Source organism: Marmota flaviventris, chromosome 15 (assembly GCF_047511675.1).
Source record: "Marmota flaviventris isolate mMarFla1 chromosome 15, mMarFla1.hap1, whole genome shotgun sequence".
In the NCBI taxonomy this organism is placed as follows: Eukaryota; Metazoa; Chordata; class Mammalia; order Rodentia; family Sciuridae; genus Marmota; species Marmota flaviventris.
In genome coordinates, this window is record NC_092512.1 from 7,999,924 (window position 1) to 8,013,185 (window position 13,262).

Sequence of the window (13,262 nt, forward strand, 5' to 3'; positions counted from 1 at the left end):
TAATCAGGTGGTAGAGACAGGTAGGGTGTATCTGGAGGAGCTGGGTTGATGGGAGTGTGCCCTTGGTGTTTATATTTTGTCTGTGGTCAAGGAGCTCTCTATCTGCTTCTTGGTGGTCATGTCCCGGCCTGTTTTCCTACATCACACTCTTCTGCCATGATGTCCAGCCTCATTGCCTGGGGCAATGGAGTCAGCCATCTTCAGATTTGGACCTCTGAAAATGTGAGCACCCAAATGAACTTTTCCTCCTCTGAAATTGTTCTTGTCGGATCTTTTAGTCACAGCTGCAGAATAGCTAGCTAAAACACAAGGGCAGTTGAGAAGAGGTTGGGATGGCACCCTGTCCCTCTCTTGAGAAAGTCTAAGCTGATATTTACACCAGCGTACTCACCATTTGCTCACCTTGATCTTGGTACCACCTCACATGCCGGTACCTCTTGCATGTGCGCCTCAGTCAGACACAGCACCTCCCACCCTGTGTTAGTGCCCTTGAGAGGTGAGCCGAGGTGCCCACCCTAGTACTGCTACGTGGACATGAGTGGTTGCCTAACAGCCCTATGGTCAGACCCTTTGAAACGGCTGTGGCGTATCCAGGTGTGCCTGCAGAGGAGGGGCCTGGGAGTGCCAACTGCATCTTCATAGTGAGGGTAGCTGCTCCTGCTGGGGCTGTGGACCCGGAGTGTGTGGAAGAGAAGAGGGTGTGGGTGGGTCAAAGCCTTTGGTTTGGGAAAATGGGCTGGTGGTGATGCCCCTTGCCCAGAGGAAGTCAAGGTCAAGAGGAGCATCAGAATTGGAGGGAGTAGTTGGATTTTGACTGTTAACTTAGAAGTCGCCATTTGACATCCCGGAGTATGTACCCAGCAGGGATCAAGCTCTGTGTGTTTGGGTTGCAGGGAGAGATCTGCTAGAGATGGATCTGGCAGTCATGAGCCTAAAGCCAATATTTGAAGTGAGTCTGGCTGAGAAGCTGTAGGGAGGTAATGTAGACAGAGAAGTGGTCCTGGCTGAACGCGGCGGCACTGCTCAAGGTCCAGAGAGGAGGGGGATGCAGCAGCGAGGACCAGAGGACACTGCTGGGCAGTAGTAGGAGGGAGGAGAGAACTGTGCAGAGGGAGTGAGTAAGGAAAGAGCCAGAGAGCCAGGTGCTGCCAGAGGCTGAGCAGAGACAGTGACGGGGGTGGCAGTCAGACTCCAGGGACAGAGGTAAGTCCGGGGAGGGCTAGGCATAAGAGCCTGCCTGGAACAGGGTAAGGATGAGTGTGACCATGAGGGACACCACTCTGGCCTCTTGCACCCTGTGCCCACTGGCTGTTTGGGCCCCATCCTCCTTGGGTGGATGCCGGCCTGCCTCTGCCTCCAATCTCCAAGACTTTCCAGCCTCCACAACTTTGTGTCTGCCCTCCCCACAAAAGGGATTGACTGGAGATCTGATCATTTCTCTCCTGTCTAAAGGAGAGGCACCCATTAATTTTAGAGTCACATTGAAATCCATGTAGGTCCTCCAAGACATGACTTATGGGGCCCTCTCTAGTCTTTTTCCTCTTTCTCCATCTCTTGCTGGCTTATATCCTGTGCTCTGGTTGGGCTGAGTGTCATTACACTGGCTGTCAGGTTTCCGATACGCTGCTGCTCCCCCCTGGCTCTCCTTTTGCTCTCTCTGTGCCTCCTCTTGTCCTCTGACTCCTGTGAACCCTGCAGTGTTCAGGATCTGGATCATCATCTTCAGGAAACCATTTCTGACCACCATGCACCCCACCCTGGCAGTCCAGGATGAGTCCCCATCCGTTTCCTGCTGTGGGGGCAGAGCCTAGGTTCTGTCTCCATCTTCCAGTGGAGCACCTGACAGGTACTAGATTCTCACTGGGACAGAAGAGGGCCCAGAGGTCAACTCAGGCATAGTGGTGGTTCAGCCCATGAAAAACAAGACTTTCCAAGGCAGACTGGGTGGCTGGTCACGCATGACAACTTGCCCAGTGACTGGCTCTCCACTCAGAGGTATCAAAACACAGACGCCACTCTCTGCCTTGCAAATCAAGTGCTGATGCTCCCCACAAGTTTCCCTCCATCTTCTGGTTTCCTGGTCACTTCTGACCCTGCTTACCTCTGCTAGTCTGCCCATCTGCCAGCTTCGTTGGAAAGGTGGCCAAGGAGCCTGCGGGGAGCCAGGAAGTCGGAGCTGCTCAGGTGAGCCCGTTGCAGTGACTCTGAAGTGCCTCCTCTCACTCCTTTGGGCATGCAGCAGAGTAGCTCCTGGAGGTGACTTACCCCTTCTCTCCTCCAGTCGGCTGGACCTTACTTGTAGGTTACGGGAACAGGTTAAGCACATTCTGTGTTCCTTATTCCTTGACTTACTCAAGGAGGAGGAATCCACTGGTTGCCCCTGGCCAGGGGTGGCCAGGCTCAAGCAAGGCAGGGTCAGAAAGACACAGGCTATACCTTCTCAGAGATGAGTAAAACCATTGTTGTGTCAGGCATGATGGCACGCCTATAATCCTAGCAACTCAGGAGGCTCAGGCAGGGGGTTTGCAAGTTCAAAGCCAGCCTCAGCAATTTAGAGAGCCCCTAAACAATTCAGTGTCTGTCTCTAAATAAAATATTTATAAGGGCTGGGGATGTGGCTCAGTGGCTAATAGTCCCTGGGTTCAATCCCCGTACCAACAAAACCAAACCATGTTTGCGATCCCAGGGGGTCAACACATGGCAGGTGTCAACACAGGGCTCTATGGGAACACTGGCTCAGGGAGCCTGCAGAGGCTTTCGGAAAGGGGATACATGCCTCAGTTCCCAAGGGTTAGATAGAATTTTCAGGGAAAGGGTGTGGTTGGGGCTTCATGCTGGTGGAGGAGCAAAGGAGGAAGTTCAGAGGCAAGAGAGTATGTTCCAGAATCAAAGTTGAATGTGTGGGGGTGCAGGCAGGAAGGTCCTCACCTGTGTAGCAAGAGACCTGGGACCCCATCTGAGGGTTGCAGGAGGCATAGTATAGAGAACTACCTAGTAAGACTGGATATTAGAGGCTCTGTGCATGGTTTCAGATTCTAGAATCATCAGTAACCAGCTGAGAGATCCTGTAAACTCTGTGAACCCCTCCCTTCCTTTCACCTTTGTGGTGGGAATCCTCCTGCCCTGCCTCTCTCACAGAGCTGTCTGGAATTAAGTGAGATAAAGGATCCAAAAACATTAGTCAGGTTTTTCATTGCTGTGACTAAAAGACCCAACCGGAACAACTGTAAAGGAGGAAAGTTTACTTGAGAGCTCATGGTTTTAGAGGTCTCAGTCCACAGACAGCCAGCTCTGTTCCTCAGGGCTCAAGGTGAGGCTGAACATCATGGTGGAAGAATGTGGTGGAAGGAAGCAGCTCATATGATGGTCATGAAGCAGGGAGAGAGACTCCACTCACCATATACAGAACATACCCCCAAAGGCACGTCCCCAATGCCCACCTCCTCCAGCCACAACCTGTGTGCCTTCAGCTACCACTCAGATAATCCCATCAGGGGATTAATTCATTGATCCGGGTAAGTCTCTCAGAACCCAATCATTTCTCCTCTAAACCTGCTTGCATTGTCTCATATATGAGCTTTTGGGGGCCACCTCACATCCAAACCATAACAGATGGGGAGAGTGGAAAAGGTGTAAACCAGGAGCGATTTCTTCTGCGGCAGGCCCATGTTGAAATCTAGAGCTGCACACAGCTGTATAGCCACAAGCACAGGGATGCACACAAAGCTACGCTCAGACCCCACCCACACACATGTGCGCACAGACATGCACACAGCCATGTGCACACACCTCCATGTTCATGCATGTATTCACATTTACATGTGAACACAGAGTGCACACACTATTCCCGCAGCTGTACATATGCATGCACATGGAAGTGCATGTACACACACACAGGCATCGCATGCACACATTCTGCACAGCTGCACGAACATCCATGCATCTATGTGCAAGTGCATACACATACCTGTGTAAATACCCTACCCTCACACGCTTGCTGCCCGTCCAGCTGTCCTCCTCCTGAGAGTTTGTCTCCTTGAGCCCAACCCGTGAGAGATGCTTGCTATGTTCTTTGTTGATGGTCTTGACAATGGCTGTGTCCTCTTACTGGTGTTGAGTCCTTTCTGCCTCCCCCAGATCACAGAGGGCTGCCTCTGGGACCAACTCTTGAAAGTCCTTAGAACTAATCCTGAACAGTAGGAGTGCCAACGAGAGGAGGATAAATCGTGGCTTCTCTGTTCATTTCCTGGGCCGCAGCCCCGGGAGCCTTCCCTTCCATGGACATTAATGACATCTGAAAAAGGGTTATTCCCCAAGACACAGTTTAATAAATGGGAACCTGGTCAACTTATTTAAAAATGGATTTGAAACATGAAGGATGCCTGAAGCAAAACAGCCTCCTGGTGGTGGCAGCGACAGTGGCAGAGATGACGATGAACTTTCTTCCCCTGAAAGCACAAAGTACAATCACTGTCCTAAGCAGACCCTCCACCTGGGGTCCCTGAAGCGAAGGCGTTCATCATTTATCAGTGCCTGGTAGGCTGCAGGCTTTAGGCAGGGCCCTGGGAGCATAGCAGTATCTAAACAAAGGCACATGGTGGCTGTTTCATTTGAAGGTTCCAAACCAAATGTGGGTTAAATTGATGCCATCTCACTATGTGTCTCTCCATTTTCTTTTCATTTTAGGGCCAAGAGAGGGTTTTCCCCTTCTTTCTTTATTCATCATTTTTTATGTGCCTAGAGCCAAGTTTAAATGATGTGCTAAGTTGGATGTGGTGGTGCTTGCCTATGCTCCCAGCTATTGGGAAAGTGAGGCAGCAGGATCCCAAGTTCAAGACTGGTTTGGGCAGCTTGGCAAAGCCCTGTCTCAAAATAAAATGAAATAAAAGGCTGGGAATGTGGCTCAGTGGTAGAGTGCCTGCATAGCGTGCCGGAGGCCCTGGGTTATCCCCAGTGCTAAAAAATAACCCAGCCTAGCAGCGTGCTTGGTTTGACTTGGCCTGCCTGGAGCCTGGCAGTTCTGGTGCCTCATGAGTATGAGTCAAGAGCACCATTCAGGTATCGAGCTGATGAGGACCTGGCCAGCAAGGGCACTGGGCCCAGGAGGTCGTTGCACAGTGTTTTGAGAGCCATGGGTGAAAGGTGTGATGCGGGTGTGTTTACCCTGTGCCACAGCAGGTTCTGAGTGCTGTCTGGGTAGCCAGCTGCAAGAGCCCCTGCCCTTCCCTCAGCACGGCCTCCGTGGGCCTCAGGAAGGCTGCAGCTTTTCCTTCCCTGAGTTAATCTCTGCCTGTCATATTTCAACGTCCTTGGCTCTATCTGCACTGTTTTGATGTCCCAGCACGGGTGGTGGTCAATGCAGTGTCTCAAGCACATGGACTTGTGTTCAGGGGTGGGTTCCAGTGATGTAGGTTCTGTGTACCGAGGTGAGGTCTACCCCAGGAAGAAGCCACCCAGGCGGGCTGCCCTAAGGGCTGCCCCTTTCCCTGTGGTCTTCTGTAGGACAGGATGCCCTCCTCACACATTTCTCCTGGCCATTGTCAGGGTGCTGCCCAGCCCAGTGGGCTCTGCCTTCCGAGGGGTCATCCTCCTGTCTTGGCCAGACCTTCAGGCGTTCCCATGAGCATCAGCTCTGAGGCCTGGGCACGTAGATGGAGGAGTCCCTCAGTGTCATCTCATTGAATAGGAGGATAGTGGAGAATCATGAAGAAGGTGTGTCCCCTAACGTGCCACCTCCCCTTGGCTCAGTCCTGCTCTGTGGGCAGTGAGCTGGGGTCTTGTGTTCATCAGAGGCGTGGAGAAACGGGGAACGGCAGCACAGCCTGCACCTGGGGCATGGGAGCATGGGCACACCAGAGTGGCAGCCCCCGGGGCAGCTTCTCTTCTTGCCTGAGCCCCACTGCCTCCAAGACAGGGGCACTGAGACCTCTGGGGTGCCGTGAAGACCCGAGGCTGAGGTGTGTGCTGCTTCGCCCAGCGTCTGGCACACCACTTGCCATTGTCATCGTTTCGCACATTGTTTGGGCCACTGTAAGCATCAAGGAAGCTGAAGTCCCTGAGCCTCACAGCTGTCCTCACACTGTCCTGCATCAGGCACTTTCCTTTTTTAAACATTCAAGGGACCTCCTGCTTAGCACCCACCCAAGGGCCAGTGTCCTTTGTGGTCTGCTGAGAACTCACCTGGTGCAGCGGGAGTTCTGTGGATCAAAAGTCACAACATCTGGACTCAGATTCCAGCCGTGAGGCCCTGGGCAGATTGTTCCCTGAGGCTGGGCTCCCTCTGTGGAATCGGGGGTTAGCCCTGGGACTCTGGTGCTGATGGGTGTTCCCCCCCATGAAAGACGTGCCACTTTCCCCACAGTCACGTCAGTGGGGACCCAACAGTGCATGAAATAAGGACAGGCAGCTGCTGGGCCTGTAGTATGAGGCTGCTCTGGGTGGCTGACTTTCTCCTCACCTCAGGTTCTGCCGTGGGTACTTCTGGAGCTGTCCCAAGCCTTGCATGTGTGGCTCAGAGTGCGGCCCTGTTCTGGACTTGGAGGAGCCAAGGCTGACCCTGCTCCCAGGAAGCTGCAGGTCTTCAGAGCAATGGCACAGAGATGGGGTGTAATGCAGCCCACACAGGGCCTCACGTAGCACCAAGGGGGTGATGGAGGACCTGTCTTCCTTAAGGGGTCTTCCTGAGCAAGGAGGGCTTCTGGGACTTACTTGGATGTCGGGAGGGAAACGCAGGGAGACGCTTAACCTGCTAAGAGTAGCTTTTACAAAAAAGTGCGAAGGGAGCTGGAGGAGGAGGAGGAAGGGCAAAACTGGTAGGGAGCAGGAAGGAACAGGGGTAAGGTGGTCAGAGTCACCCTGGTGGCCTCCCACCCCGTGGGGTCTCCATCAGCACTGCCAGGTGAGTGGACTGTGGGGATTGAAGCCAAAGTGACTGGGTCTCCAATGGAGCTATTTTTCATGTCCATGGAGCCCTCCCCCAGGTGCGGGGCTCTGGTTCTGTCCTAGGTTCTTGAACCCTTGATACAAGCAGAGCTGCAGGACCCAGGGCCTGACCGAGTGACCATCTGAACGGTCTCACGGGCTCTGGTTTCTGCCAATAATTTAGCTGAAGGACGCATTGGATACAACACTGGGGAAATGGAGAATCCATCTCTGGGGGAATGATACTGTGAACGCAGATTATTTCTGCCACAGAGAACAGTGTTGAGACTGTGCTAATAGATTAAGCTACCAGAGTGAGCATTCTGAACAGAGAGTGGTTGGGAGCTATACCGACAGACTTAGCCTGCTTGGACGTGCGGGGACAGTAACTTAATCCTGTCAATCTGTAGTGTGTGGTTCCTTTAGTCACTGTTGCCCTGTACCTGTTGAGGATGATCTCTGGACTGGGGTCACTCAGGCCAACGTCCAGCTCTTTCTACTTCACCATCACTTGGCCTTAGACGAGTCACTAGACCCCTAGGAACTTCAGTGTCACCTTTTATAACAACGGAACAGAAATGCCCGAGCCACAGATGTGCATGAACAGTTGGGATGAGGATAGGAGAATATTCAGGGGACTGGGTGGACACCAGCTCCCCTGGGGCAAGGGTAGGGAGCACCCGGTTTGTAGAAACTGCATAGAGGCAGACATGGTCATGTAACACCTGAATACAGGAAGGGTATGCTCCGTGGAAGGCCTCACGATCCTCTAGGGGCCTTCAGTGTCCCTGGCTCATCCTCTGTGTATGGTGCTCAGAGGAGGCTTGACCAGGGATGGCACCTGTTCAGGCAGCTTCCACAGGGATGGTAGAGCCACACAGAAGGTCCTTTGTGTGAAGCAGGCCAGGCAGCAGGCAGCAGGCAGCACAGACCCTGGTAACCTGGGTTGGTGTCAGGATGTTTGCGGTGCCCAGTGAGAGAGCTAGAGTGTGCGGCCATCACACCGCCGGCTGAGACGCTCCTGGCAGGACTGCTGTGGAACACACGTTTACAACTGCCACCATCACTGTTTCTAAATTAAGCTCAACCCATTGTGTTTGGAAATTTCATTGCATCCTGGGAATTAGTAATGGGTAAATTTAGTGGTGATTTGTTGGACACACCCTAGAGCTAGAAATTGAAAAATGAAAGCAAATGGAGAAGGAGTTCTCTTTAAATAGACTTAATACTTAGAAAAGGTAATGTGGACAAACAGACATAATACTCAGAGAAACCGTGAAGGAAGTGCGGTCCTCAGGAAGTCTCACGTGGGGCAGGTTTTGATTCAGGAGGCCCACAGACTGGATGAGGCAGGGTCCTTATTTGAAAACCTTCACTGTCTGCAAAATGTGGCTCCGTCTTTCAGCTGATGACCAAGGCTCCTCAAGATTCGATTGTAAACGTCATTTCAGGCCACTCCATCTACTGTGACTGTACGCAGCCCTGTTCATGCATGATGTGACAGCTGTCCCTGTCACCTCTTTCATGTATTCCAACGCCATTCTGGAGCCCAGGGTGGGGGCTGGAGTCTGGCTCATCCAGAAGCAGAAGTCTCTGTAGAGATAAGAGCCCAGAGAAATTGAGGACCGAGACCCAGGAACCCTCAGCTTGTGCGGAGGGCTGGGGAAGAGCAGCGTGGGACCCTGGGGTCTGGGAGAGGGATCAGAAGGGCCCAGCAGCCCATCGTGAAAGCAGCGGAGACTAAGCTGAGTCAGGTCGGCAGCGCTGGACGGCGTCCCACCTTCTGGAAGGGGGAGATGAACTCTGCCGGGGTTTGGTGGCTGAGAGGTGGTGGCAGCCTTGGCAGGGCTAGGTATGTGCCTGTCCTGTGCCCACCACGCCGTGCCCTTTAGCATCGTGATCCCTGAGAACGCTGCCTCTGTGAAGCCCAGGCCCCATGTGACAGTTAATGATAGGCACGTGGCTTACCTGCCCATCCAGCAGGAGGGAGTCATCCTTGACACCTCGCCTCCTTCCCCACGTCTGAGGGCAGTGGCCACATGCTGGCCATCCCAGGCATCCCCCTTCCTCCTGGGACCAGCCCTGAGGACTCAGCGTACACCCACTGCATCCCCTTGGCCGGGCGGGGCTGCCCCTGAAGGGCCCAGGGGGCATGGTCCTCCCCGTCCTGGCCAGGATCTCAGCCCCATCCACACTCAGACATGGTGTCAGGGGGGTTACAAGAACAAGAATGCGCAGTCGGTGGAATATCTCGGTGGACGAATGATCCTCACTTTAGGCTTCAGCCTCAATGGCAGTCACCAAGCCCAGGGATGGTGCCACGTCCCAGGGATGTATCTTAAACTGCAGATTGTGGCTCTGGCTGTGTTCATCACCTTCTGCCTCTTGAGTGCTGCCTGGGGCATGCTGGGCCTGTTGGCACCTGAGGCCCCGAGGACCTCCGCATAGCCCACCCCTGTCCTTGCTCTGCATAGAATTTACTAACGTGGAAGGAGAAGAGATTTCTTTGCATATTCCTCCCCATTCTGTTTTCTGTTGGGCACTTTCTTTTTAAGTGAAATAGCCAATGTTTACTTCTCCAGTACTAGTTCATGGTTCATTTTCCCAGTTAAATGAAATTGAATAAACAGCAAAAGAAGAAAAAAGAAAAGGTCTTGGCTTGTTCTAAAGCAAGCCAGGCTGAGTCTATCAACAGTTTCAGAACAGCTCTCCAGCTTCGGGGCGGGGCGGGGTGGGGATTCCATCAGCCCAGAAGTCCTTCCAGTCCCTGATACTAGAATTGCCAGGGCTCCCCAAGGTGCCTTTCCCACTTCCTTCTATGGGTCGAACACGAACCACCTGTTGACCCAGCAACTGGAATAGGACAGGGGTAGATGGGCCCTTCCCACAGGGAAATGCCCATGACCTGTCACAGAGGAATGGGCAGGGGACAGAGAGCCACCTAGTATCCATCATGAGCTCGGAGGGGACAGAAGCATCACTGGGCACCACAGGGGATGCCGGAGCAAGCCCACCCTGCCTGCACCTCCTGGAGGTCTCGGGGCCTCCCTGGTCTCCCTGAGGCCAAGCCGTGTCTTCCCAGGAACCAGTCACCCCTGGCAGTGGACTGTGCTGCACTGTGTGCCCGTCCCCAGCCTGGGCTCTCATGGGGACTGTGGTTTTCTATGGTGTCACCACCTCAGTGCTCATCAGTGTCTGGCACCTCATAGGTCATCACTCAGCAAATATCGAGTGCTTATTCTCTGATGAGGCAGACATGCCCCATCCTTGTAGAGCATTCGGGTGGCTCCAGAGGTGGCACACATCTTGTTGAATGAATGAAGGAGTAACTGACGGCCACAGTCCCTCCCGGGCAGAAGGCGTGTAAGGAAGTGCTGTTGAACGGGAAGTGGGAAGATGTGGCCTCGCAGCCAGGAGGGAGCTGCCGCTTGCTGGCTGGTGCAGGCAGCGTGCTCTCCGCCTCGCCCATTGGCCTGCGGGAGCCCTCTGAGGCTCATCCTGTACCAAACGATCCCAGGCCCGTGGGCCTCCCTCCCAGGCTTGTTTTCTAACCTTTCAGTCATTTTTTGCAGTTCTAGGGTCTCAATTCTTTTCCTAATCTTTCCTGTGTTTTTTAATCCTCTTCTCAAGATCAAAGGCAGCTGTTACCATTCCAGAGCTCTCAGGGACGTGGGGCCTTAGCACAGCTGGAATTCAGCCTCACTCGGACTCCTCCAGCTTGGAGCTGTGAGAAAGGCTTGGCTGGTCAGCAGGTCCTCTACTGCCAGATGCTCCCTGAGGCTCTCGTGCCCACACTGTGGTGGCCAGTGTCCTCAGCAAGCCTCCTCCTGAATGCGTAGGGCACCAGTGTGGATTCATGGCCTCTGGGGAGAGTCCTCCAAGGGCGTGTGCTCCTGCCTGGGGTGGTAGTGGTGTCATGCAGAGCTGAGCTCCTGGAGTGTGTGGGAAGACAGAACCAAGGAGAACCTTGTCCCTTTATTACCAGCTGCCCCAGCTGTATGTCTCCAGGAGCCCTGTAGCCCAGGCCTGAGTAACCCCCATGGGGCTTCCAATCCTCCTCTTTTAGTGACCCCCACCCTGGGGCTCCCAGGAGGCAGCTTGGCACCAGGAAAGGAGCCCCAACTTTGAGTCTGAACTTGGGTCCACCATTTGCCACAGTGGAGAGGCCTTGCCCACGTTGCTGGTGCCAGGAGACCTTGCTGTCTTAGAACATGGGGCGAGAGCACACACAGCATGGTTGGGGCTCTGGGCAGCCTGGTCAGGCACTGGACGGTACGAGCTGCTCGTCCACCAGAGTTGTGTTTTGTAGTTATTGCTCAACATGTGTGACCACTTTCTTGCCTTCCCCAGGTCACCGACGAGGAGCCCAGCTCCAACCACACGGTCATGATTCAGGAGACCCTCCAGCAAGCCTCTGTGGAGCTGGCTGAGCAGCACCACCTGGTGGTGTCCTCCGATGACGTGGAGGGCATCGAGACAGTGACCGTGTACACCCAGGGCGGGGAGGCCTCGGAGTTCATAGTCTACGTGCAGGAGGCCATGCCACCCGTGGAGGAGCAAGCCGAGGAGCAACCTGCCCAGGAGCTCTAGGGACACCAGCATCACACAGCAGAGCGGCCCTCCCTCTACACTCCTGTCAGTGGCCAGACAGGACCCTCCTGGTCCTCCTTGGGATGGTCAGGGCGACTGCATCACCAGCAACCCAGGAGCCCGTTTCCTGGCACAGGTGCCCCTGACCCTGCAGCGTCTGCTTGGAAGGACGTGCATCAGTGCACCTGCCTCGTCGCCCCTTGCTTCAAGTTCCAGGGACTCTGTCCCCTTCAGCATCTTTCCCAGTCACATCCCAGTCCTCAGCCCCCATCTAGGTGCCCGTCCACATCTGGCCCCGATGTGCGGTCTGGGGGAAGGGAGACGGCCACCACACAGCAAGTGACCTTACGGTCTTGAGTCCCCACTGGGCGGGTGGGTGGGATTGTCCTGGTGCTCTCCAGAGCCCTACTGTCCTCACGTGTGGGCGCTCGTGGTCACGTGGAATAGCCACCGCCCCTCACAGGGCCCAGCTTACCATCTTGAGATTCCTTTGCTTGTAGGAAAAATGCACTTTTACTCTTCACCTGCCGTTGTGAGGCGGCGAGGTGGATGGAATAAAAGCATTCCCTGCCTGTGGTCTCCGGCTCGTTGCTGGGAGGTGGGGAGGGTTCACAGTCCCCTGCTCAGCTCCAGATCTCCGCTTGGCCCCACCTGAAACATCCCAGGTCCTTACATTGCAGCTGGTGGTGCTCTTTCCTCCTAAGCATGTAGGTGGGCTTCAGGGTCCTCTGACTGGGGTCAGTGATCTTCTTTTTCCAAGTGGCCAGTATCTGATTCACTGCCAGCCAAGAGGTGGCAGTGCCCCTTTTCCACTCTCTGTCTGGGAGGAGCTGTAAATTGACCATTAGAAACCTGTGGGACACGGTGTTGTGTGACTAAGATCCCTGGTCTGTGCTCCTGGTAGGTTTGCTGCCTTCGAGGTAGGCCACCCAGGCGAGTGCTGCCCACTCTGGAGTCTGTTGGCATCTCCCCCACCCACCTCAGGCTTACTGAGGTCAAGGCTGAGTGCTCTGGGATCCCTCCTCTAGCTGGGATAGTGGGCAGGTGCACAGGCATGTGGCTGCAGATTCAGCAGCCCAGGGCTTGGGCTCAGAGCCTGCACCTGGCCTCCCAGTGACCACCCTCACCTGCCCTTGCAGGGCTCCCACAGGGCATCTGGGGAAGCGTCAGGGCTGCTGCTCTATCACAGGAGGAAGTAGCCTCTGCTCCAAGGGGGTAAGGATGTGCCTGTGGCCTTCAAAGGAAGGAAGGAAGGCCCTCCCTGGGATGGCTAGGGAAGGCGTCCTGAAGAAGGGGCCTGTAAGCCACCTGCTGAGGCCGAGAGCAATTTGCTGGGGGGCGGTGCCTCAGGGAAATGACGTTAAATGACATTAGACAGCCAGTCCCTAGAAAGGCACAGATGTGAGGTTCAAGGTGATAGTGATTTTACCTATGAACCCCAGGGAGACCAAGGGCCTTGGTAGACCCAGGATGAGAAGGTCAGAGCGATGCCCCTGAAGAGTCCTGTCCAGACAGCCTGTTGATACCGGTGTTGATAATCAGGCTCAAGTCCCGGTCCCCCAGTGCTGAAGACTGAATACCCAAGAAACGCTGAGGCAAGAGCGAAAAGTTTAATTTAAAGGACAGGAGAGAGGGAGAGAGACTCTCTGCAGAGGAGGGGGTCTAAGTTGGTTCCCGAGGGAGTGGAAGTATCCTGTCCCTTTCATGTTTTAGGTTTCCTTTCTTCTCATGCCCCCTACTTACCTAGTAAC

The 13,262-nt window shown here is 54.4% G+C and overlaps 1 protein-coding gene across 5 annotated transcripts in view; it reads left to right on the forward strand.

Annotated features, from left to right (window-relative positions):
• The window catches only part of Zfat (zinc finger and AT-hook domain containing), a 179,930-nt gene extending 167,847 nt beyond the window's left edge, over positions 1-12,083 (forward strand). For all 5 annotated transcript variants that reach the window (XM_027950491.2, XM_027950500.2, XM_071602100.1 and 2 more), the window contains one exon: positions 11,272-12,083. In XM_027950491.2, the coding sequence (XP_027806292.1) occupies positions 11,272-11,511 (240 nt within the window). In that variant the 3' untranslated portion in view covers positions 11,512-12,083. The remainder of the gene's footprint in view (positions 1-11,271) is intronic.
• Positions 12,084-13,262: the final 1,179 nt, after the last annotated feature.